Source organism: Macrobrachium nipponense, chromosome 28, assembly GCF_015104395.2.
Source record: "Macrobrachium nipponense isolate FS-2020 chromosome 28, ASM1510439v2, whole genome shotgun sequence".
In the NCBI taxonomy this organism is placed as follows: domain Eukaryota; kingdom Metazoa; phylum Arthropoda; class Malacostraca; order Decapoda; family Palaemonidae; genus Macrobrachium; species Macrobrachium nipponense.
In genome coordinates, this window is record NC_087217.1 from 54,313,592 (window position 1) to 54,335,852 (window position 22,261).

The 22,261-nt window shown below is 39.7% G+C and overlaps 2 protein-coding genes across 3 annotated transcripts in view; one reads left to right on the top strand and one right to left on the bottom strand.

Moving 5' to 3' along the window:
• LOC135201746 (PHD finger protein 19-like) overlaps positions 1-22,261 on the bottom strand; it is a 593,548-nt gene that overhangs the window by 475,657 nt on the left and 95,630 nt on the right. The window lies entirely within an intron of this gene.
• LOC135201196 (uncharacterized) lies at positions 13,302-16,083 on the top strand. The gene is made up of 3 exons (XM_064230073.1): positions 13,302-13,308; positions 15,002-15,123; positions 15,394-16,083. The coding sequence occupies exons 1-3, from the start codon at positions 13,302-13,304 to the stop codon at positions 16,081-16,083; spliced, it is 819 nt and encodes a 272-aa protein (XP_064086143.1).

A 22,261-nucleotide genomic window follows, 5' to 3' on the forward strand; every position in this document is an offset into this window, starting at 1 on the left:
GCCACTGAGGTATGGCACCCACTTAATATATAAACACAGCTCTCGGCCACTGAAGTATGGCACTTACTTTATAAAAAAAAACACATCTACTCTCAAAACAGAAATGTCTCGCATGCGGACAGAAATAACCACGATGTTTACGGGCGCGCGCGCGAAAGAGGGATTTGAGTCCGGGCTGTAACTCACCGATATCGCAAATCTCATCGGAAAGAGGAGCGCCATCGGATCGTATACGTACCCCGAATGCAAATTCAGTTCACAACTGGGTCAGATGCAATCTGAAAATGCCCCGCGATGGATCTGACCTCCGGGGGAACTCTGATAAGATGCATAAACAGGGTTTGCCTCCCCCAGCATCTCATCAGATAGATCTCCAGAGGCCGGGGGTTTCTATCAGCATCCTTTTTAAGAACTCGAGGAGGTTCTTCTTTGCTTTCGGAGCCGCGCCGTCAGTGTTGATGGCAGTGGTGCCTTTGTGGTCGTTACTGTATACACGGTTTATAGTTCTGGCTGTTTTTTCTTATTTATTTATTTATTTATTTATTTATTTATTTATTTATTTAATTTTCGCACTGACGGTTTCTTTTAACCTAGAACATTATGCAAGTTAGTGATCATATAACAACGAAAATTATCTGAAAACATATAGAGGTTGTCGTAATTCAACCTCTGTTATTGCAATAAAATCACCCAATCAGAAACAAACTAAAAGCTTCGGTGATGTCAGATGGGGATTTTTACAGCCACCCGTAAAAAGAATGATTCTCCTGCCATGCAGTAAAATAAATCAATATATAAGACGGTCGAGACGTTAAGTCCCAATACTAGAGATGTTACGTCCGTGTCAGAGGCTCAGATAAAGGTACCTTCATTCCGTATACCTACATAGAAACCTGTAGGGAGAGACGCTGGTCCCAGGTTCAAATTTACTACCCGTATGCAGTAATAGTTAAAAAAAAAAAAAAGCATATGTATATAACGGTACAGGTTGAATTAATTTCATTAATATATATATATATATATAGCTATGTTTTTTCTTGAATTATCTTTTGATTAATTACATATCCAAACATCAAAAATCGAAAAACGATTCAATTTGGCTTAAGCGTTAAGGTAATAAAAAAAGAGATATGATGCTTAATGGTTATGATAAAATACAAAATAAGGCAACTATTATTAATGTTTACTAATATATAGATAATTATAAATTTGCATATGAAAGTTATGAAAAAAATAACTACCCTTACTGATATAACCACCCTCTACTGATATCAGGTTAGAACAAAAAAATAACAGAGAAAGTTACTTTACATAAATGAATGGCCTGACAGCACACAGAGAGAGAGAGAGAAGAGAGAGAGAGAGAGAGAGAGAGAGAGAGGAGAGAGAGAGAGAGAGAGAGAGAGAGGAGACTTTACTATTGAATCTACATGCAATACACCTTTTGCCACTTTCGCAAAGGCATTTAAATAATAGAGGAAAACATATTCTTAGGCGCACGCAAAGCAATGCCAGAACCAACTATACTGAAATAATTGTAACGTCAATATGAAAACACCTCCCCACAGACAGCTCTTCCACTCAGGAATTCTTCCAGTTCTCCACCAGTGACTGGACAACGCGTGTACTTGGAAAGACACATACACATACACATCCATAATCATATATCAATACTAAACCACTTTGCGCGTGATGGATTGGCACAGGAAAAGGCAATTAAACGAAGGAAACGGTTTAACGTCCGTTGAGGAGGCCATAACGCATTACGTTTAAGTGACCCTAGATTCGTGTACGCACACGCACGCAAGATGTATACGGGGATACATGTATACATATGCATAGATATTTAAATATATATATATATATATATATATATATATATATATATATATATCACAATTACTATATCTTGGGAATAACTTACACCCCAAGGGGATTATAACTGATAGGTGACTCGTCTATAGACAGGATTCGAACATGGCCTTTGGTTTAGAAGCCACGACAGCCTGTTGAATTCCACCACTCGGCTATTTGTGAAAGTAAAATAGTCAGGCGTAAGTGTGGCAAAAGCAAGCAATGAAGGAAATATAAACATACAATAAAAAAGAATGCAACGAAGAAAAACTAATCTACCAAAAAGCATGCAATGGAGAAAAAACAAGGGTGCAAAACCGCATACGAGGAAAAAAATAAACATGCAAAAAAAAGCATGCGACGAAAAAATAAGCAAAAAATGGAGAAAAATAAACATAAATAAATTTCGTTCATTCATAATTTTCTGACTACTTAAACATATAGTACATACATACACATATCCACACGAACAACATATATAAAAGTTTATCACGAACACGAACACGGCCTCACACCTGCAGCGTTGACTCAAATCCATGTACAGAGCTAGCAATAACCATCCCGCGCGCGGGCGCGCATCCCCACATAAAAAAAAAAAACACACACACACACATACGCACACACACGCACGCTACGACCTGACAGTTAATTAGCACTGGCTGTACAAATAATCTGCCATGTGGAACGGTTCAAGCCAGCGATCCTATCCTGGCCTCTGGTAATTAACAATCCGCTAACAAAGAGGTAAAGATCCTGACCAATTCACCTTTCTCTCTCTCTCTCTCTCTCTCTCTCTCTCTCTCTCTCTCTCTCTCTCTCTCTCTCCTTTCCTTCTCCGTTGCGGCAACATTTTATCAGACACCATCAACATCCTCATTCGTCTTACAGCTCGTTGTGAAAGCTTTTGCTTTTTTTTTTTGTCTTTGTCCTTTAAGTCTTTCCGGTGTGTGTGTGTATGGCAGTGCAAAGGCATATGAGAGAGAGAGAGAGAGAGAGAGAGAGAGAGAGAGAGAGAGAGAGAGAGAGAGAGATTTAACTCATACGTACGTATACACACACATACACACACACACACACATATATATATATATATATATATATATATATATATATATATATACGTGTGTATATATATATATATATATATATATATATATATATATACGATATATATATATATATATATATATATATATATAATGGAGAGAGAGATTTACCTCATCAGAGAGAGAGAAGAGAGAGAGAGAGAGAGAGGAGAGAGAAAATACCTCCTATATCAAAAAGAGAGAAGAGAGAGAGATTTGAGAGGAGACCGACGAGAGAGAGATTTTTTTTGAGAGAAGAGAGAGAGAGAGAATTTACCTCATTTTTCAGAGAGATTTACCTCATTTTTTCAGAGATTTACCTCATTTTTATATGAGAGAGAGATGAGAAATTTACCTCCTATTTTTATCAGAGAGAGAGAGAGAAGAGAGAAAGAGAGGAAAGAGAGAGAGAGATCCAATCGGCACGGCCTCAGTCACGCGAGTCCCATATTTACATACGATGCGCGGGGGTGTGAAACGTACAAAGCAAACCACTGCGCCGGGCGATCACTTTGGCAGTCTCAACCTCTTATTTTCTCACCCTGGAGTCCACGCCCTCACCCACGATTGCCCGGAGCCTCGATGAAATCGTATAAAACGCACTCACCTCTCTCTCTCTCTCTCTCTCTCTCTCTCTCTCTCCTCTCTCTCTCTCTCTCATACACATTGGCACGACTTTTTTTACGCGCCATCCTGCATCACGTTCGCGCCAAATTATAAGAGACGGGATAATAGCCGCCGACATTCTAGGGATGGCGGTAATGGATGACGTATTTTGGGGGGGGAGGGGGAGGGAGGGGGAGAGATACATACGGGGGGTAAGGATGGGGGCTGATGGCAAAGGGGGTGGAAGGAACTTGGGAGACACCAGAAGACAGTAAATTTGTACTGGATTGTATGTATATATGTGAGTGTGAGAAAGAGATACCCCGCTCTTCTGATCTCTTGTGTCCCTTTACTCTTAAAATTCTCCTTTGTCGCTTTCTATTACTCCATATTATCATATCCATGGTCCTTTTATTCTTTTCGTTATCCTGCGGTGCCATCCTCTTCCTATATGTTCTCATTTTTCGTTACACCCATTTTCTGATCTTGCATACCTCTTCCTGTCTCTCGTTGAATTTTCCTTATTACTGAACATTTTATTTTTATGAATACAGATGTTATTTTGGTATCAAGATGGCCTTATACCAGAACATGCTGTTGTTCGTGTACGTAACACCATTCACGATTTCATACTCCTTCACCTTTCTTTTGCTCTGCTTTTTCTTGTTCGTGTTCCTGTCATCTGACATTATTACGTTTTTTTCCTCTTACTTCACTTTTCCCTAACTGACGTCTTATCACTGTTTCCTCGTCAAATTCTTGGCAGCTCCTTCTTGGTCCACATCTTCATCTTTCTGTCACTAGACCTCTCTTCTCTTCGCCTTGACCTGTTTCCCATATCGCTGTTATCCTTACTTTTCCCGTCCTATCTTTGTCTATTTTCTCTTATTTGTTCAAACAGCTGTTTCCTACGCCCATTCTGTCACATTTATTTTTCTTTTACTTAATTTTTTCCTTGTCTGAAAGAACCTTCCCTTCCTGGTCTCCTATTTTTTTTTTAGACTTTATTTTCCTTACCTTTTTCCTCTTACGTCATAATCATCAATTACCAATATGTATGATACATCCCTTTCACTTTTTCCTAGTTTGTTTTTGTTTACATTTTCCGTTTCTAACATCGACATCAACAGCCTTATTTTTTTCTTTTTAAATCATCTTCCTTCACATTATGCATCCTTTCTTTCGTCACCTCTGTGCCTTCGCTTCCCATTATTCTACCTTACCCCGCATTCACACTTAACTAGGAAATAAATAAATAAATTTAAAAAATAGTCAAAAAAGAGCGAAGAGGGTATTCGATCCACTTAATGACTAAGATAAACAGCACTGCGGCTTTATTACGGCCTTATCTAAAATGCAATCAGATCAAGGAGTGATAAAAACCAAGTCGAAAGAATCCTCGTGACCCTTCATGGGGTGCAACGAAAAGGGGGGGGGGGGGGGGGGGGGAGAGTAGGATACTGGAAAAGGAGGACCCGTTACACTGCTGTTCGGGCAAAACCAGAGGAATCGCTAGCCCTCATCATCATCATCATGCTTATGCTGTAAATAGCAGAGAGAGAGAGAGAGAGAGAGAGAGAGAGAGAGAGAGAGAGAGATATTTGAACAGAAAATCAGGAAGGTTTCAATACAGTAACTAGTGTCTTCATCCTTGTTTGGGTAACTTCATCAGGAGAGAGAGAGAGAGAGAGAGAGAGAGAGATCATCAGTACAGTAACTGGTGTCTTCCTCCTGGCCTGGGTAACTTCACTGAGAGAGAGAGAGAGAGAGAGAGAGAGAGAGATTGATTCAACCCTTAATGAACACTTTCTGAAAGTAATTAGGACATCATTAAATCATTCACAAACGCGTGTACCTTCCGACGCTAAAATATATACAAAATCATCGTGAATACATAAATTAACCTTAATGTCTCTATGAACACCAATTACACGCCTGCAAAGAACAAACAAATTAGGGTCATCAACCACTTCTAGATTAAACCCCGTTAATGAAGTCTTTAATGAGGGGCTAATCCTTTACTGTCGCTCCCCCAAAATCTCTCCGACAATGTCTTCGGACATCGGTAAATCAAACTTTTCCCCCTTTCAAACGAATCGCTCTCCTCTATGGAGGGAAAGGAAAAAAAAAAAGGACCCTTGACCCCCTTCCATCATAGGGGGGAGGAGGGTAAAGGACTTGACCCTCCTCCCTACGTCCTCCATACTTATCCCATTCCTCCGTAGGGCCCCTCCCCCTTCCTATCCTCACATGAGGGGGTAAAGGACCTGACCTAAAAAAAAAAAAAAAAAAAAAAAATTGTTACCCTACTTGCCCCCTCCTCCCTAATCTCCCCCCTCACCTTCCCCCCTCCCCCCGGGCATTCCATCCAAGAACCCGATAGAATCAGCAGCATGGCATGGATTCGTGACGTCAAAGAAGATGTAATTTGCATTATGTACTGGTAAGTGAGCTCTTTCGCTCGAGATCTAACACCTCGGCCTGGCGGCCATGATAGATCGGGGTACAACAATTCCGCCTCCTTTTATCTGATCTCGATATGCATAGGAGCACCTCACTCACACCAGCTCCGCTCTCTCTCTCTCTCTCTCTCTCTCTCTCTCTCTTCTCTCTCTCTCTCATGGCGTCTGTGAGAATTTCAGTGAATTTCAATCTTTAAGAGGAACGTGTACACATTCTCTCTCTCTCTCTCTCTCTCACACACATACACACACACGCACACATAATTTTTATTTTTTATGAATTAATTTATACATAACACACAAATATGTATATATATACATATTACAAATGTCTATACACACACAGACGCACACACTCTCACATATACATTTACATATATGTAACCACAATGCCCACTTAACTTCTGGTAAAAAATTGACCAGGTAGATTCCCCAAACACACCACACACACACACACACACACACACACACACACAAACACACACACACATATATATATATATATATATATATATATATATATATATATATATATATATGTATAGGCGTAAGGCTGTGATGACCCCATCGCGACCTTTGGTAAGTGCAATCAGCCAAAGGAGGTGCCCCGTCAGTGGTGCAACCTTCGAATCACGCTTGCTACGTATGTGGATCGCTCCCCACCTAGAGCCCGTCCAGTTGTAAATGGGTTACATTCTCCTGGGGCTAAGAAAAAGGACGTAGGGCTAGCAACCTCATCCTTAAAATTTCGCTGATAAACAGAAATGCACTCTCTTTCTAGTGCAAACCCTCGAAAGGGGAAATAGGTGTACGGTGCATAAAAAATATACTTATATCTATTCCCAGTGGAGCAACTGCAGTAAACTTGCTATATTACTAACCATGTTTCCTTATACCCATCGCGCCTTTATTAACCTGATATGAATATGTACCTAATGTTTGTTTGTTTCTTTGTTTGTCTGCATGGTGTTTTTACGTTGCATGGAACCAATGGTTATTCAGCAACGGGACCGACGGCTTTACGTGACTTCCGAACCACGTCGAGAGTGAACTTCTATCACCAGAAATACACATCTCTCACACCTCAATGAAATGCCCTAGAATCGAACTCGCGGCCACTGAGGTGGCAGGCCAAGACCATACCGATCACGCCACTGAGGTGCTATATGTACCTCTACAGGGTCACAACTGTGAACGACCACTGGCTAGCAACTCCATTCTGAAATGGGGCCGAAAACTGAAATTGTTATACCTTCTGTAGTCATCAGGTTCTTCAAGGGAAAACGTCGTACAGGTGAAAAAAGAAAGACGAATGGATATATACACACATGTACTTATGTATGTATGTATGTATGTATGTATGTATGTATGTATGTATGTATGTATGAAGGTCAAAAATAAATTACGTGTAATTACAATTCGAGTCTGTAAACATAAAAATTCAATATAGCATTTGCTATTAACTGACCATAATTGAAACTGACCTTCATCAAACCGTTACTATAAAAACCCATGAGTACAAACTGGTGTCGAGGTCAAAATGATTTTAATAAAATAAAACCACCATCGAGAACAAAATGGTTCTATCAAAAAACCACAACGTAACAAAACCCGCTTCCCAAAACCACCGGAAGGAAATTATTCAACCAATCCTCCAAGTAGAAAATGTAATAAGAAAACCAACTGGGAAATAAAAAGCTTCAAGAAAGCTATCTAAATCAAAAGAGAGGATAAAAACCGTTTTCATAAAACCACAGAGATCAAAAGCGCCGGCGATAAAACCGCCCCGAACAAAATGGTTTTGGTTGGCCCTTTCAGCACTGTAGTACTATACTACGTTCGGTGTCTCTGCGCGCGGAAATCACAATTCGCTTTGCACGTCGTTGATAACGCCTAAGCGTGACTGAAAACCCGTTCAATCTTCCAACAACCGCAAGATTATTTTAAAGGATCCTCACCTCGCAGGACAAGGAGGAGGAGGAGGACGACTTGGGGGCTGAGGATCACACCTTACAGGACAAGGAGGAGGTGGAAGAGGAGGAGGAGGACCTGGGGACTGAGGATCACACCTCCTCCTCCTGGATGAGGAGGAGGAATAGGAGGACTTGGGGGCTGAGGATCACACCTTACAGGACAAGGAGGAGGAAGAGGAGGAGGAGGAAGAGGAGAAGAATGAGAGGGTAAGAAGGAGGTGCAAGAGAAGGACAAGAAAAGAAGAAAGGAGGAGGGGGAGAAAAAAATAAAGGAGGAGAAAGAGGAAAAGAATGAGGGGGGAAGAGGAAAAGAATAAAGAAGGAAGAGGAGGAAATGAATGAGGAGGAAGAAGGGGAGGAAAAGAATCAAGGGGGAGAAGCTGATGATGAAGGGGGAAGAAGGAGGTTGATGAATATGGGGTTTACTGGGGGATGTGGTTGCTCTGAGCTTGACCACTTTGCATATACTGACAGGTGCAAGAAATCGAATGGATTGTATATTCTTATTGTCTTGAGAATCAAAGAGCCAAAGCATTTTATTTCCTATCAGATTGGAAACATTTGTCATAAAGGATGAATGACCATTGTAAGTAAAATAAATTTCTATGGGAGGTAGTCAATGCTTTGTCTTGAACAACTGCCACTTTCCAATGGCAATTTTGTGAAATAACTGATCTCTAATTTGAGCTTGCCATTTGAGAGCAACCTGTAGTACTTTCTAAGCTTTCGATGCAAATGCAACGTAACAAGCTGCTGTTTAATTAAATAATTAATTAATAATAATAATAATAATAATAATAATAATAATAATTAATGTAACCTTATAAAACCCAAAAAACCCAAAACCCCACCCCTAACCTCCATAGAATTAACAATTAATAATAATAATAATAAGAATAATAAATAAATAATAAAATAATAACAATAAATAATAATTAATATAATATTAATATATAATAATAATTGTAAATGTAACAATCAATATAAACCTACCAACCGCTCCTACAACTCTTAAATAATAATAAAATAATAATAATAATAATAATAAATAATAATAATAATAATAATAATAATAATAATAATAATAAGGGTCGATCTCCGTCCATTTCCGCAGTTCCTGACGGTCGTCTCATTCCATATTGTGCGCCATGGCATGAAGTCATTCTTTTTCCACACAACCTTCCAGGACATGACTTGTTTTGTGAAAGTCGCGGCCCGGTCACGGAAAACCTATATATTTCCTGGATGTGTTAATCTCCCCCCCACAACTCCCCCCCACCCCCCCCCCCCCCCCCCCCCCCCCCCCAACCCACTCCGCTCTTTCTCTCCTAAATTCTTTTTGTTGGGTGATTTCTGTGCAGAGAGAGAGAGAGAGAGAGAGAGAGAGAGAGAGAGACGAAGAGAGAGAGAGAGATCCACCATATTTTTCACAATCATGGAGAGAGAGAGAGAGAGAGAGAGAGAGAGAGAGAGAGAGAGAGAACCAATTCATGTTTCAGAGAGAGAGAGAGATCTACCATATTTTTCACAAACGGGAGAGAGAGATCCACCTCATTTTTACACAGAGAGAATGACCGGGAAATTCACCTGATTTTTATGAGGAAACAGAGAGAGAGAGAGAGAGAGAGAGAGAAGAGAGAGAGAGAGAGAGAGCAATCCACCTCGTATTTTTTCCCACACAGCCTATTCCCTTCACCTCTCCGTAAACCGAATCTCGCGCAGGAATCTCTTCTTATCTTGCATAAGATCAAACAGCAACCCAGAGATAACCGCATCCTTCTTCTCTTCTTATCTCGCTCCTTTTCCTTCTTTCCCTCTTTCCTCCCCCTGAGTAATGGCGCGTTTGGTTTGCGAGAATATCACACCGTATCATTTTTCGAGATTATTTTCCCATCTGCTGCGAAGGCTTCGTCATTGTAGCAATTTGCAGTTTCTTGTCCAGACAAAAATGGAGGCAATGAAAAGGCTGCGTTATTTTAATGGCATTGTATTCTCTCCTGAACGCACAACGAAGGTAATGCCACTATTTCATCTCGTGGCTCAAATATGTCTATGCTGTGTCCGCTGGGGTTTAGCCATCTTCAATTGGAATGATTCATTTTTACCATAATTTTCTTGCAGAGTCGCAACATTAAGATATAACATTAAACAATTCTTTCATACATTGTTGACACTCCAGTCAAATCAACCAAAACATTTCAATAATAGATCATTGGATAAACAAAGCACGAACTTTACCTGTAAAAACTGATACGTTGTTCATTAACCTAGTAAAATAGTTTCTAGTATGTAGTATTTGTAAAAATATGCTCCTGAGATCATGTGTAACTTCAAGGTTGCTGGCTAATTGAAGTAGTGGATTCGGCCGCAACGTCTTGTAATCTGAGAAGACGCTGGCGAGGTGATATTTCTTTCCAACATGTTCTTCTCGGTATTTGTTCTTTAAGCTAGGCAATCATAGCGTGGAATTGTTCTTAAAGTTCATTGTTACTTCCTTGGCTGATGATATGCTTTCAATTCGAAGGCTCCCACTTTTTGAGGTTTATTCAGTAAGTTATGGCTGGGTAATCCAGAAGTCATTTGAGTTCGTCAGTTATTATTCTCAACTTTTCGAGATGTAACAAGGTCTTAGGGCTTTTCAATTCTGGTGCTTCCTGCAGGGTTATATTTATCTGTTTATTAGTTTATTTCTTTCTTTTCCTAATAAGTGGATCTCTTCTTTCTGTTTTCCCTTTACCTCCTTTTACTTCTTCCTAATATAAACCCATAATATAATAATAATAATAATAATAATAATAATAATAATAATAATTTGACCTGTGCATGGAACTCCAAACAAAGTGACATGCACGCTGAAAACAATAGAAAGTTCTGCACTAAACTAGATGGGTCAAAGATGACCTAGAAAGATCTAAGATCATCCGGAGTTGAAATAACTTGGTTGCAACTTATAAGGTTTCGTGCGAATGCAACAAAATGGGAGAGGCCTGAACATAAAGGTTTGCTTTCATGTTTAGAGTCGCCTCAGTTTCAGGGCAAGAAGTAATATTACAATAATAATAATAATAATACTTAGGATGCAGACCCTCTCTCAAGCATACTTTATTAAAAGTAATGGCTACTTCAGCAGCGTTACAGTTGTAGAGATTCTTCTCTATTTTGCGAATAGCGGCTTTTTCCGTGCTACTTAAACAGGCTAGTAGAGCGCCTATAGAGGTCATGGTAAAATACAGGGTCAAAATAGGTGTATATATTTGAATTTTACAGATAAACTATGATACCATAGTCATCAAAGTCATTAACGATTTTCTCTCTCTCTCTCTCTCTCTCTCTCTCTCTCTCTCTCTCTCTCTCTCTCTTTCTTAAAGCGAGCTTTCGTCTGGAGCTGCCAGACATCCTCGGGCTGGGAAGCTGAGGGTGGACTGATCTGTTGGTGCGTTGTTGTTGTTGTTTTTGATTTAGGACGACCTTCGTGGCAGCACGGGCTCTTGATCACAGAGCAGCCCGGTTAAAACTTGGGGCGGTGTCCCGTCCTACGTATAATCTGTAGGTTGACCAGCAGGGGGTCTGCCCCATGCTTTTCTCCTATTGGCTGGTGGCCAAGCATGGGGCAGACCCCCATGCTGTCAACCACAGATATAACCGAGGACGGACACCGCACCAAGATCAGTCCACCCTCAGCCTTTCCCAGCCGAGGATGTATGGCAGCTCCAGACGAAAGCTCGCTTTAAAGAAAGGAGAAGAGAGAGAGAGAGAGAATCGTTAATGACTTTGATGACTATGGTATCATAGTTTATCTGTAAAATTCAAATATATACACCTACTTTGACCCTGTATTTGACCATGACCTCTATAGACGCTCTACTAGCCGGTTTAAGTAGCACGGAAAAAGCCGCTATTCGCAAAATAGAGAAGAATTTCTACAAGTGTAACGCTGCTGAAGTAGCCATTACTAATAATAATAATAATAATAATAATAATAATAATAATAATAATAATAATAATATAAGAATAATATGGCAAAATGTTACATAAAGCATCTAAAATCTTCCAGACTACTAGAAATACAGTTTAGTGCAGTTACGTCCTTTTGAAACAAGTCAACCAAAGCATTGCTGAAATAAAATTACTAATAAAATCAAATTCAGAAACTTACAATTTAAAAGCCTAGAAGTAACAAAAATCTTAAAGAAAAGCAGAAAACACTAGGGTCAAACTGCACTTCGTTCCCACAAAAAAACAACCGGAAGCCTTAATGTCCAAATCTGAGAAAAAGCCGCGTGCAACATTTAAGAATCGATATATTTATTAAAATATGAAGTCTAACAAATGCAGACTACTGATTAACGAGAAATACAGGCCACGAACTGATTGTGTTCCAACGAGGGCAATCGTTTCTCTGAAACGTTCCTAAGGAGCCAAACGTCTCTAAGAAAAGTTTTTCCGGGGTCGAGGGTTTCTTGGAAAGAACAAACAAGGACAAAATCACACTGCACTTTCTTAGAACTTCCGTAAATGCTTTGCGCAAAATTGCCAAACACACCAAAACCAATTGTAATTATTATTTTATTGTATGGTGCTTTTGCGTTGCATGGAACCAGTGGTTATTCAGCAACGGGACCAACGGCTTTACGTGACTTCCGAACCACGTCGAGAGTGGACTTCAATCACCAGAAATACACATCTCTCACACCTCACTGGAATGCCTGAGAATCGAACTCGCGGCTCAAAACCAATTGTACACAAAAGCAGAGACAATCTTCCTCCCGTGTACACAAACAATCAAACCACAGTCCGAACACGGATCACCAATTCACGGCAACCCGAGGGCGTGGGATGGAAAAGTTATCCAAATGTGTCCTTTCCTATTTTCTCAATTAGTCGAACACGGAATCCCAATCCAAAACGGTTCCTCCCGGATGGAAAAGTTATCCAAATGTATTCTTTCCTATTTCTTTTATTAATTTCTTTATTCCTTTCTTTATTCTTTTACCGAAGGATGGCGTCCCTATCCCATCACCCCTTTTCCCTATCCCCTTCCTGTTCCTCCAGAGGGGTCCCAAATCTGACAGGACCTTTTCCAGGTACGAGAATCCTCCGCATCAAGATACAGGTCTGGGCCGGGGCCGTCAAGGCTGAAGAAGACCCAAGTGTTCGACCTCTCCCGACGGAGCCAGATAAAGATACCACGACCCAGCCAGCATTCACCCGGTGACATCCCAGCATTCAATAGCGATATCCCGCTATTCAAAAGGCGATATCTCAGCGTTCAGTTGGTGATATTACAGTATTCAAAGCGACATTACCCTCGACTTGGATTAATGGCGGGTGAGGGCATGTATAGGTGTGTGGGTGTTTGGGGGAGGTGCGGGAGGGAGGGAGAGAGAGAGGGGGGAGGAGGAAGGGGGTATGGATGGGTATTTCAGCTTCCTCAATCGGCTCGTATCTATACATGTGTTTCTTTTGCTTTGGAGTGATACTGATTAATTCCTTACACGATATGCCAAGGGAAGTTTGATTTATTATTTTGGGTTTGTATTTTAAGTTCGCTTTTTTTTTTTTTTTTTTAAATAATCTGGAACTTGAGTGACGCTTATTCAGCGTATGTAGGATTCAGAAGACACATTTTGAAAGAGATGATTTAGGTCGCCTTAAGAAGAAAAAAAAAAAAACACGATTAAAGGGAGGTAACCAACAGTTTAGGATTTCACAAAAAAAAAAAGGGGGGGGGGGGCAACACCTAAATGGCCACATAAATTAAAAAGAATTCTAAATTAGCACAACACGTCAGAAGCTCAGAAAGGAAAGGGATCCTCAATTAGTACAACATCTCAATAGGTAAAGGGACAAAAAATACTCGCTAAACACAATACTTATGGCTACGGAGAGAAAAAATATGATTTGATTATTCCTTAAATTCTGTCAAAAGCTAAGAACAAGCACTTCCAACATACCAGTTATCACGAGACCACATATTTTTCAAATACAACAACATAGTTTATAAACTCTTCACATTATAACGAAATTACAACTCCTAACATCAACATGAAAAACGACAATAAAATACTTCAACCCAACAACGGGAAAACGATATATACAAGACTCAAATAAATATAAGAGCGCTGTTCGCAGTTGCAAAAGAGAACAAACAGGAGAGAAATAAACTGCGCAGCGATCTTATACCCATAACATTGGCCATAAATCACGGGCAAGGCCTTTTTTTGTTCAGTGGCCGTGCTTGAATTAATGGCATGATGAATTCAATGAATACATGTCGCGCGCATACATCATCGTCATGACTGGGGCTGCTGAGGGGGTGGGGGTGGGGGTGGGGAGGGGCAGGAGAGGGGGGAGGGGGGAAGGGGGAGAGTGCCAGATTGGGCCAAAATTAGATCGTGTGACATTCACAACCGTGCTTCCACTCTAACGCGACTTTGTTTACGGCGATGGGGAGTTGCTTGACTTACTTAGACATAATTGGTAGCTTCTCAAAATCGCACAGTAGGACATCTTTGAGAATTATCTTCTGAACTAAAAAACTAAAAGTGTACACACATACTACACACACAAGTACGCACACTAATTACACAATTCACACATATATATACATATATATATTTATATCGATATATATATATATGTATATGATATATATATATAATATATAATATATATATATATATATATATATATAATATATATATAATATATATATATATATATATATATATATATATATATATATAGTATATATAAAGCGATGTCATACCTTTTCAAATGGTACACAAAAACCACTCCTGTCAAAATGAAGAAATCTTCAGCTTTGAAGTACACATCAAGGTTTTGCTTCTCCTTCCAAAGAAAGCACGAAGGCAGGAGGAGGAAATTTAATCTCTCTCTTCTCTCTTCTCTCTCTCTCTCTCTCTCTCTCTCTCTCTCTCTCTCTCTTCTCCATTCAGATGAAAGAAGTAGCAGGACACTCGGAGACGGATTACAGTCACATCATAAATCACTCCCAAAGATTCCTCCTCTTCCTCCCCTTCTTCTTCTTCTTCTTCTTCTTCTTCTTCAGGGGTGCCTTCTGGATTCCAGGTCCTCTCGCCCGAAGGAGGCGCCGCCGAAGTGTCACACAGATTAATGCCGGTTGACTGCGATCTCTAAAGCCGCACTAACGCGCTCATTACAGCCTATTCTGGTCCTTGTCAAAACCGATCCCTCGACTCCGCTAACGAGATGCTCAGCTGTTTGTTGTAATCGCGAGGTTTGGGAGCCCTGTTTGTCCTCGGCGGAGGAAACGGGTTTGGAAGATTTGTTTAATTGTAGGACCCCCCCCCCCCCCACTCCTCCGGCCCCTTCCTCAGGGGAGCACAAAGGTCCCCCCTCTTCTGACTTACTTCCCCATCCTCTGAGGAGCAAGAAGGTACCCCCTCCCTTCACCTACTTCCTCATTCCCCTTCCTCTGGGGAGAAAGAAGATACCCTCCCTGACCTACTTCCCCAGTCCCCTTCCTCTGGAGAGCAAGAAGGTCCCCACCCCCCCAACCTACTTCCTCATTCTCCTTCCTCTGGGGAGAAGGATGGTCGCCTCCCTGGCCTACTTCCTAATTCCCTTTCTTCTGGGGAGGAAGAAAGTCCCCCACCATTGAGCTCCTTCCCCATTCCCATTCCTCTGGGGAGAGGAAGGTCCCCCCCTGACCTACTTCCTCATTCCCCTTCCTCTGAGGAGCAAGGAGGTCCCTCCCCTGTCTTACTTCTCCATTCCCCATCCTCTGAGGAGCAAGACGGTCCCCCCTTACCTACTTCCCCATTCCCCTTCCTCTGGGGAGTAAAAATGTCCCCCCCTGACCTACTTCCCCATTCCCCTTCCTCTGGGGAAGAAGAAAGTCACCCTCCCACCTCGACCGCCTTCCCCATTCCCATTCCTCTGGGGAGAAGGAAGGTCCTCCCCTTTGGCCTTTTTCCCTATTCCCCTTCCTCTAGGGAGGAAGAAAATCACCCTCTCGACCTCCTTCCCAATTCCAATTCCTCTGGGGAGAAGGAAGGTCCCCCCCGGCCTACTTCCCCATTCCCCTTCCTCTGGGGAGCAAGACGGTCCCACCCCTGACCTACTTCCCCCTTCCCCTTCCTCAGGGAATCAAGGAGGTCCCCCCCTCCGACCTACTTGCCAATTCTTCCCCTGGGGACCAAGAAGGTCCTCCCCCTCGACCTCCTTCCCCTATCCCTTTCTCTATGGAGTAAGCTATACCTACGTTGTTTTAGGATAAGGTCAGCTTAAATGAATAGGCTTCTCACAATTGGCATTTTAAAAAATATTGTCTCTAATTGGAATAAATGAACATTTTTGAATCAAGCTTTAACGTCTTATAATTCTGCTCAAGCAGCAGCACCCACACACACATATATATGTATAAATTAACAAAATATAAAAAGTAGTTTCGCCTAATGAAGGGTGGCTCTGAGGATAACAAGAAGATAGTCACTGCAACAGCCATCCTTCAACTAATTAATCAAGAATAGTTCCTCTATACAGAAAACATCCACTACAATAAGAGCGCTTTAAGAACCTACACAAAGTCTCATCCATTCTTCGACAAGGACTTGAGGTGTTAGACTACGTTAGTGAAATAGCAACATTACACTAACCAATACAACATTAGTAATAACAGCAGCATCCCCACTACAGACGATACTAATAATCATGATAATAAATCTGGAACACTCCAAACCACAGTACGTCTTACCTTTGCATTTTAAACGAAGTAACAGATTATATCCTGTTTGGGCGGGGAACCGGCCAAATATGGATTGGTCATATAATTTTTTTTTTTTTTAAAGTTACCCGTCGACTTTTACTTCCTAATTACTAGGATAACATTTATTTCCTGAATACAAAGCGATTGATTTCTTATAATTAACTGAAGATGAAGACATAAAATGATTGATTCACGAGGTAAAAATATACCGCACTATCAAGTTCTTGGCAATGATATAAGCAGGATATAAGGATGTATAATGAACTTGTATTATCTATTACATTAATTGACCGGATGTCCTTAACGTACTTTCAAGTTCTTGACAGTCGCTATAACGATGCATAATAAACTTCTACCTACTATATTAAATGACATCATAATAAATCGTAAGTCCTTTATACAGTGCTTCTCATATTTTCTGATTAGCGTTAAATTCTTATCATAGTAAAGACAATATAAATGGAAAACTCAGTTAAGCAAGAGAGATTATGAAAGGCTTGTGCAGAAGCGGACTGGGATCAGGGGAGAAAGCAAAGGAGGTTTAAAATGTTGTACCGCAGTTAAGGGGAAAAATAAGAACTGAAAATAAAGATAACTACTTAGACGGGGTTAAGGTTCGATTATATAAAAAAAAAAAAAAAAAAAAAAAAAAAACTGAAAATAAAGGAAACTGCTTGGAAGAGGGTAAGGTTCGATTATACAAAATTAAACTGAAAATAAAGAAATCTGCTTGGAAGCGGGTAAGGTTCGACTATACAAAATAAAACTTTAAATAAAGGAAACTGCTTGCAATGGGCTAAGGTTCGATTATACAAAATAAAATTTAAATAAAGGAGACTGCTTGCAATGGGCTAAGGTTCGACTATAAAAAATAAAACTGAAAATAAAGAAATCTGCATGGAAGGGGGTAAGGTTCGATTATACAAAATAAAACTGAAAATAAAGGAAACTGCTTGGAAGGGTTTAAGGTTTTATTATACCCTTCCCATCGCCCATTTATCTCCTTTTTTTTTTATTCTCTCTTTCCTTTTCCTTCTGAAAGAAACAGCACGTCACACTTGTCACCTTGAGGTTACACCCACAGATGGCTGTTGGGATAAGTGGCAACGGAAAGTCATGACAAATATGCGCGCAAGTTTTTGGAGAGAGAGAGAGAGAGAGAGAGAGAGAGAGAGAGAGAGAGAGAGAGAGAGAGAGAGAGAGGGTGATTAATAACTTTGTATTTACTGTCAACCGCACAGCGAAATAAAATGAAAAATAACCGCATCTGAAAGCCGCAATGGATGGCACAAACAAATTGGCTGTTGCTCTGCGTGTGAGTGTGTGTATGTACGTATGTATGTGTGTGTGCGTGATGCATATACGCACGTATATTCGTATCTTTTACCAGAATTTCAAGCTTCACTTTTGCCGTGTATATCTGAATTCATATCACACACTCAAACTAGTGAAAACAGAAAACGGGAGAAAGAAAATAGGAATTGTTTATTGGAATTGTCACATAACACTGAAAATCTGGAAAGCGGTTACAAGTTGCATTTACTTTTTGGGTTCAGTCATTCGAACGACTCACGTGAACAATGAACAAGTTATGCTTCTTATTCATACATACTTGAGGGTCAGTGGTCTAATAGTGATAACGAGCCAAATTTTTCTTATTTAGGCGTAAATGTTATGTTTGTGAAGGTGGTTAAGAAGATTTTGAGAAAAAGTTGTTTGTCATTAATTAGCTGAACCCAAGCATTACCATGACTACAAGTTCATTGTAGACGCGTGTAAAATGCATTCATAGGGTGCGTACAAATTGTAGCTAAAGTTTAGTATATCTTAGTTTAACCAGACCACTGAGCTGATTTGTAAATAGCTCTCCTAGGGCTGGCCCGAAGGATTAGATATTTTTACGTGGCTAGGAACCAATTGGTTACCTGACAACGGGACCTACAGCTTAATGTGGGATCCGAACCACATCGAGAAATGAATTCCTCTGATTCCTTGTTGGTAGAGCGGAGAATTGAACCCGGACCCTGAGGTCGGCAGTCGAGCACGTAAGAGACTCGTCCAACAAGGAACTTCCATATTACAGCAATTCATGTCATAAACACGTCGGCAACTAATCACAAACATTCTTGATTTGTTTTCTACTTGTATGCGATACAGATGCGATAAACTGGCGACGCGTATTTGTGGTATATTTTATAGTGGTGTGGCCACACATTTATAGAACAACCAATTCGTAAAATTTCCATTATCATGGATACCTTCAAAACTACAATATCAAAGTAATTTGACGGTGCACTTCGTGTGTCCAATACTCTTTAAAAAAAAAAAAATTAGTTTTATTTCGTTAGAGAGATAACGACTAGCATAAGAATTTTTGCTAAACACTACTTGACATGAGTAGGTTCTTCGTATGTTCAATACTCTTTAAAATAAAAATTAAGTTTTATTTCGTTTGAGAGCGAATAATCGACTGCGGGCCATCATAAGGGATTTTTTTTTGCTAAAACAAACCTACTTGAACTATGAGTAGGGTAATTAAAGTGGGGACAATAGTTTGCACGAGTAGTTTTTATCGTGACGTTCCTGTCTTCACTCATGCATTTGTTTATTCTATGAATACTCCTGTCTATAATTGTCTGTTTATTGATTTTATATACAGAAAATAATGTTACCGTCCATAATCAAGGTCGCCTTTGTTCATTCCCAGTGAGTCCATAGTTTTGTAATGAATAAGTTCCAGTTTTCTTAACCAAACATATACGTATGAACATAATGTATGTATGTATGTATGCATGTATGTATGTATATATATGTGTGTGTATATATATATATATATATATATATATATATATATATATACATATATATATATACAAACATTCAAAAACAACCATAAATCACTTACGCTATTTCACTGCTTTACAGAAAAGTGACTGACAGACAGACACGTAGGATGTGATTATGCACGTATGACTGCTTACACTTACACACAGACACACCTTCCTTCAACAATCAGTTTTTCGGGCGTATCTTTGACAGGCATCAATTTCTTATTATCTTCATCATGGTTCAAAGCCATACACCTTGAGGTACCCCTCCTATAGTGTCTACGACACCAACCCCCCCTCCCCATGGGATTTCTATAGCCAATGCCCTCTCCCATACAATCTATGGTGCCCGCACCATATACCCAAAGGTACCACTTCTAAAGCCCCTTCTATAGCCATTCCCCTCTCCCATATACTCTAAAATAACCCCGTCCTATAGTAAATATTCCCTCCATCATAGTCCTGGTCCTATCCTATACTATGGTACCCCTTCTATATAGTTCGTATTCCCTTCCATTACTCGTCTCACATACATCCCCAATTGTGGTCCTACTATTGTTCTTAAGCCCGCCTACTAACCTTCTCCCATCCTATAGTCCCCTTACAATCCCACCCATCTCGGTCCCTCTTCTATACCCCCTACCCACTCTTATAGATTCCATACCTGTTATTAATTTACAAAATAATGACATCGGAGTCTGCCATTACGAACCCATCCGTCACCATGTTATGGAACCACAGCCAAAGTACTGTGATGGGTGGGTTGAGAGAGACGGCGACGGACTCCCATCAGCGGGGACTCCCATCAACAAGGACTCTCTCCCATCAGTCGGTCGAAGAATAGTCGTCTTTCTTGCCTTCATTGTTTACGACCCTAATCATATATTCGCCTACAATATTCTCCGGTTGATTTATTGCTTGTGATTTGTGTGTGTTACGGTTGTATGGCTGGGACTACACGCTGTGTTCCTGTTAGGTTATGGGTTGTAGTTACGGGTTGTATTTAGAAATCACAAAAAATGAGGGAAAGAGAACTAATAGAAACTACAAGTTGTAGTTACGAGTTGCATTTGCAAATAAAGGAGAGAGAGAGAGAGAGAGAGAGAGAGAGAGAGAGAGAGAGAGAGAGAACTAATAGGGACTATGGGTTGCATTTGCAATTCACAAAATAAGAGAGAAAGAGAGAGAGAGAGAGAACTAATAGGACTACAGGTTGTGAATATGGGTTGCTTTTAGATTTCACAAGGAAAGAGCAAGACACAGCTAATACTAATAAGACCTACGGGTTATATTTAAAATTCACAAAATAAGAGAGAGAGAGAGAAGAGAGAGAGAGAGAGAGAGAGAACTACAGGTTGTAGTTATAGGGTGTATTTAGAAGCTATAAGAGAGAGAAAGAGAGAACTAAGAGTACCTATAGGTAACACTGCAATAAACTTGAATCGTTTAAACAATTCATGAAAAAGTCACAATCTCTGCACAATTATGGAAATATAAAAATAATATGGCATACCTTTGGTCCATTCTGGCCCTATTTTCAGAAATGCAGAAAATCATTTCCTCATTTCCATAATAATGCAACGCCACTGTACCAAGTATTGGTCAAGTTGCGTAATTTAAAAAAAAAAAAATCACAAATACATCAGATTATTGTTGGATTAGAATAATAAAAGATTTTACAAAAAGGGATAATAACACTAAAAATTACACAGTCGTGTCATTGAATAATAATAATAATAATAATAATAATAATAATAATAATAATAATAATAATAATAATACTAATAATAATAATAATAATAAGTAGTACGAACACCAACCAGAGGGAGTGATAGAAAACGATCAGGCAAAGATCCTCTGGGACTATGGTATCAGAATGGATTGGGTGATACGTGCAAATAGACCAGACGTGACGTTGATTGACAAAATCAAGAAGAAAGTATCACTCATTGATGTCGCAATACCATGGGACACCAGAGTTGAAGAAAGAGAGGGGAAAAAAAATGGATAAGTATCAAGACCTGAAAATTAGAAAATAAGAAGGATATGAGATATGCCAGTGGAAATTGTACCCATAATCATAGGAACACTAGGCACGATCCCAAGATCCCTGAAAATGAATCTGGAAAAACTAGAGGCTGAAGTAGCTCCAGGACTCATGCAGAAGACTGTGATCCTAGAAACGGCGCACATAGTAAGAAAAGTGATGGACTCCTAAGGAGGAAGGATGTAACCCGGAACTCCACACTATAAATACCACCACCCAGTCGAATTAGAGGACTGTGATGGAGCAAAAAAGAAAGAAAAAAATTAATAATAATGGAAAAAGAAACCCACACGATTACTGAGTGTAACTTGTTTACTTGTAAGTATTTACATAGCATTTTGCTTAAAACTCGAGTTTTAAGTAAAATATTACGCAAATACTTGCAAGTAAACAAGTTACACTCAGTAATATTGTGGGTTTCATTTTCAGTTTGCAGAAGGAAACTGAAAGAAGTTTTTGTTTGGTTAATAATAATAATAATAATAATAATAATAATAATAATAATAATAATAATAATAACAAAGTCATGTCATTTTAATAATTACTCAGTCATGTCATTGTAAGAATAGTAATGAAAATAATAATTACATTCATATTACTGTAATAACAACAAAAAACAACAACAACAATAATAAAAATAATAATTACAGTCAT

What these genes read in the sequence shown, in the direction of transcription:
- LOC135201196 (XM_064230073.1), top strand. An exon ending in TGTCACACAGATTAATGCCG is followed by an intron (nt 15,124 to 15,393) that starts GTTGACTGCGAT and finishes TCCTCTGAGGAG; the next exon opens with CAAGAAGGTACCCCCTCCCT.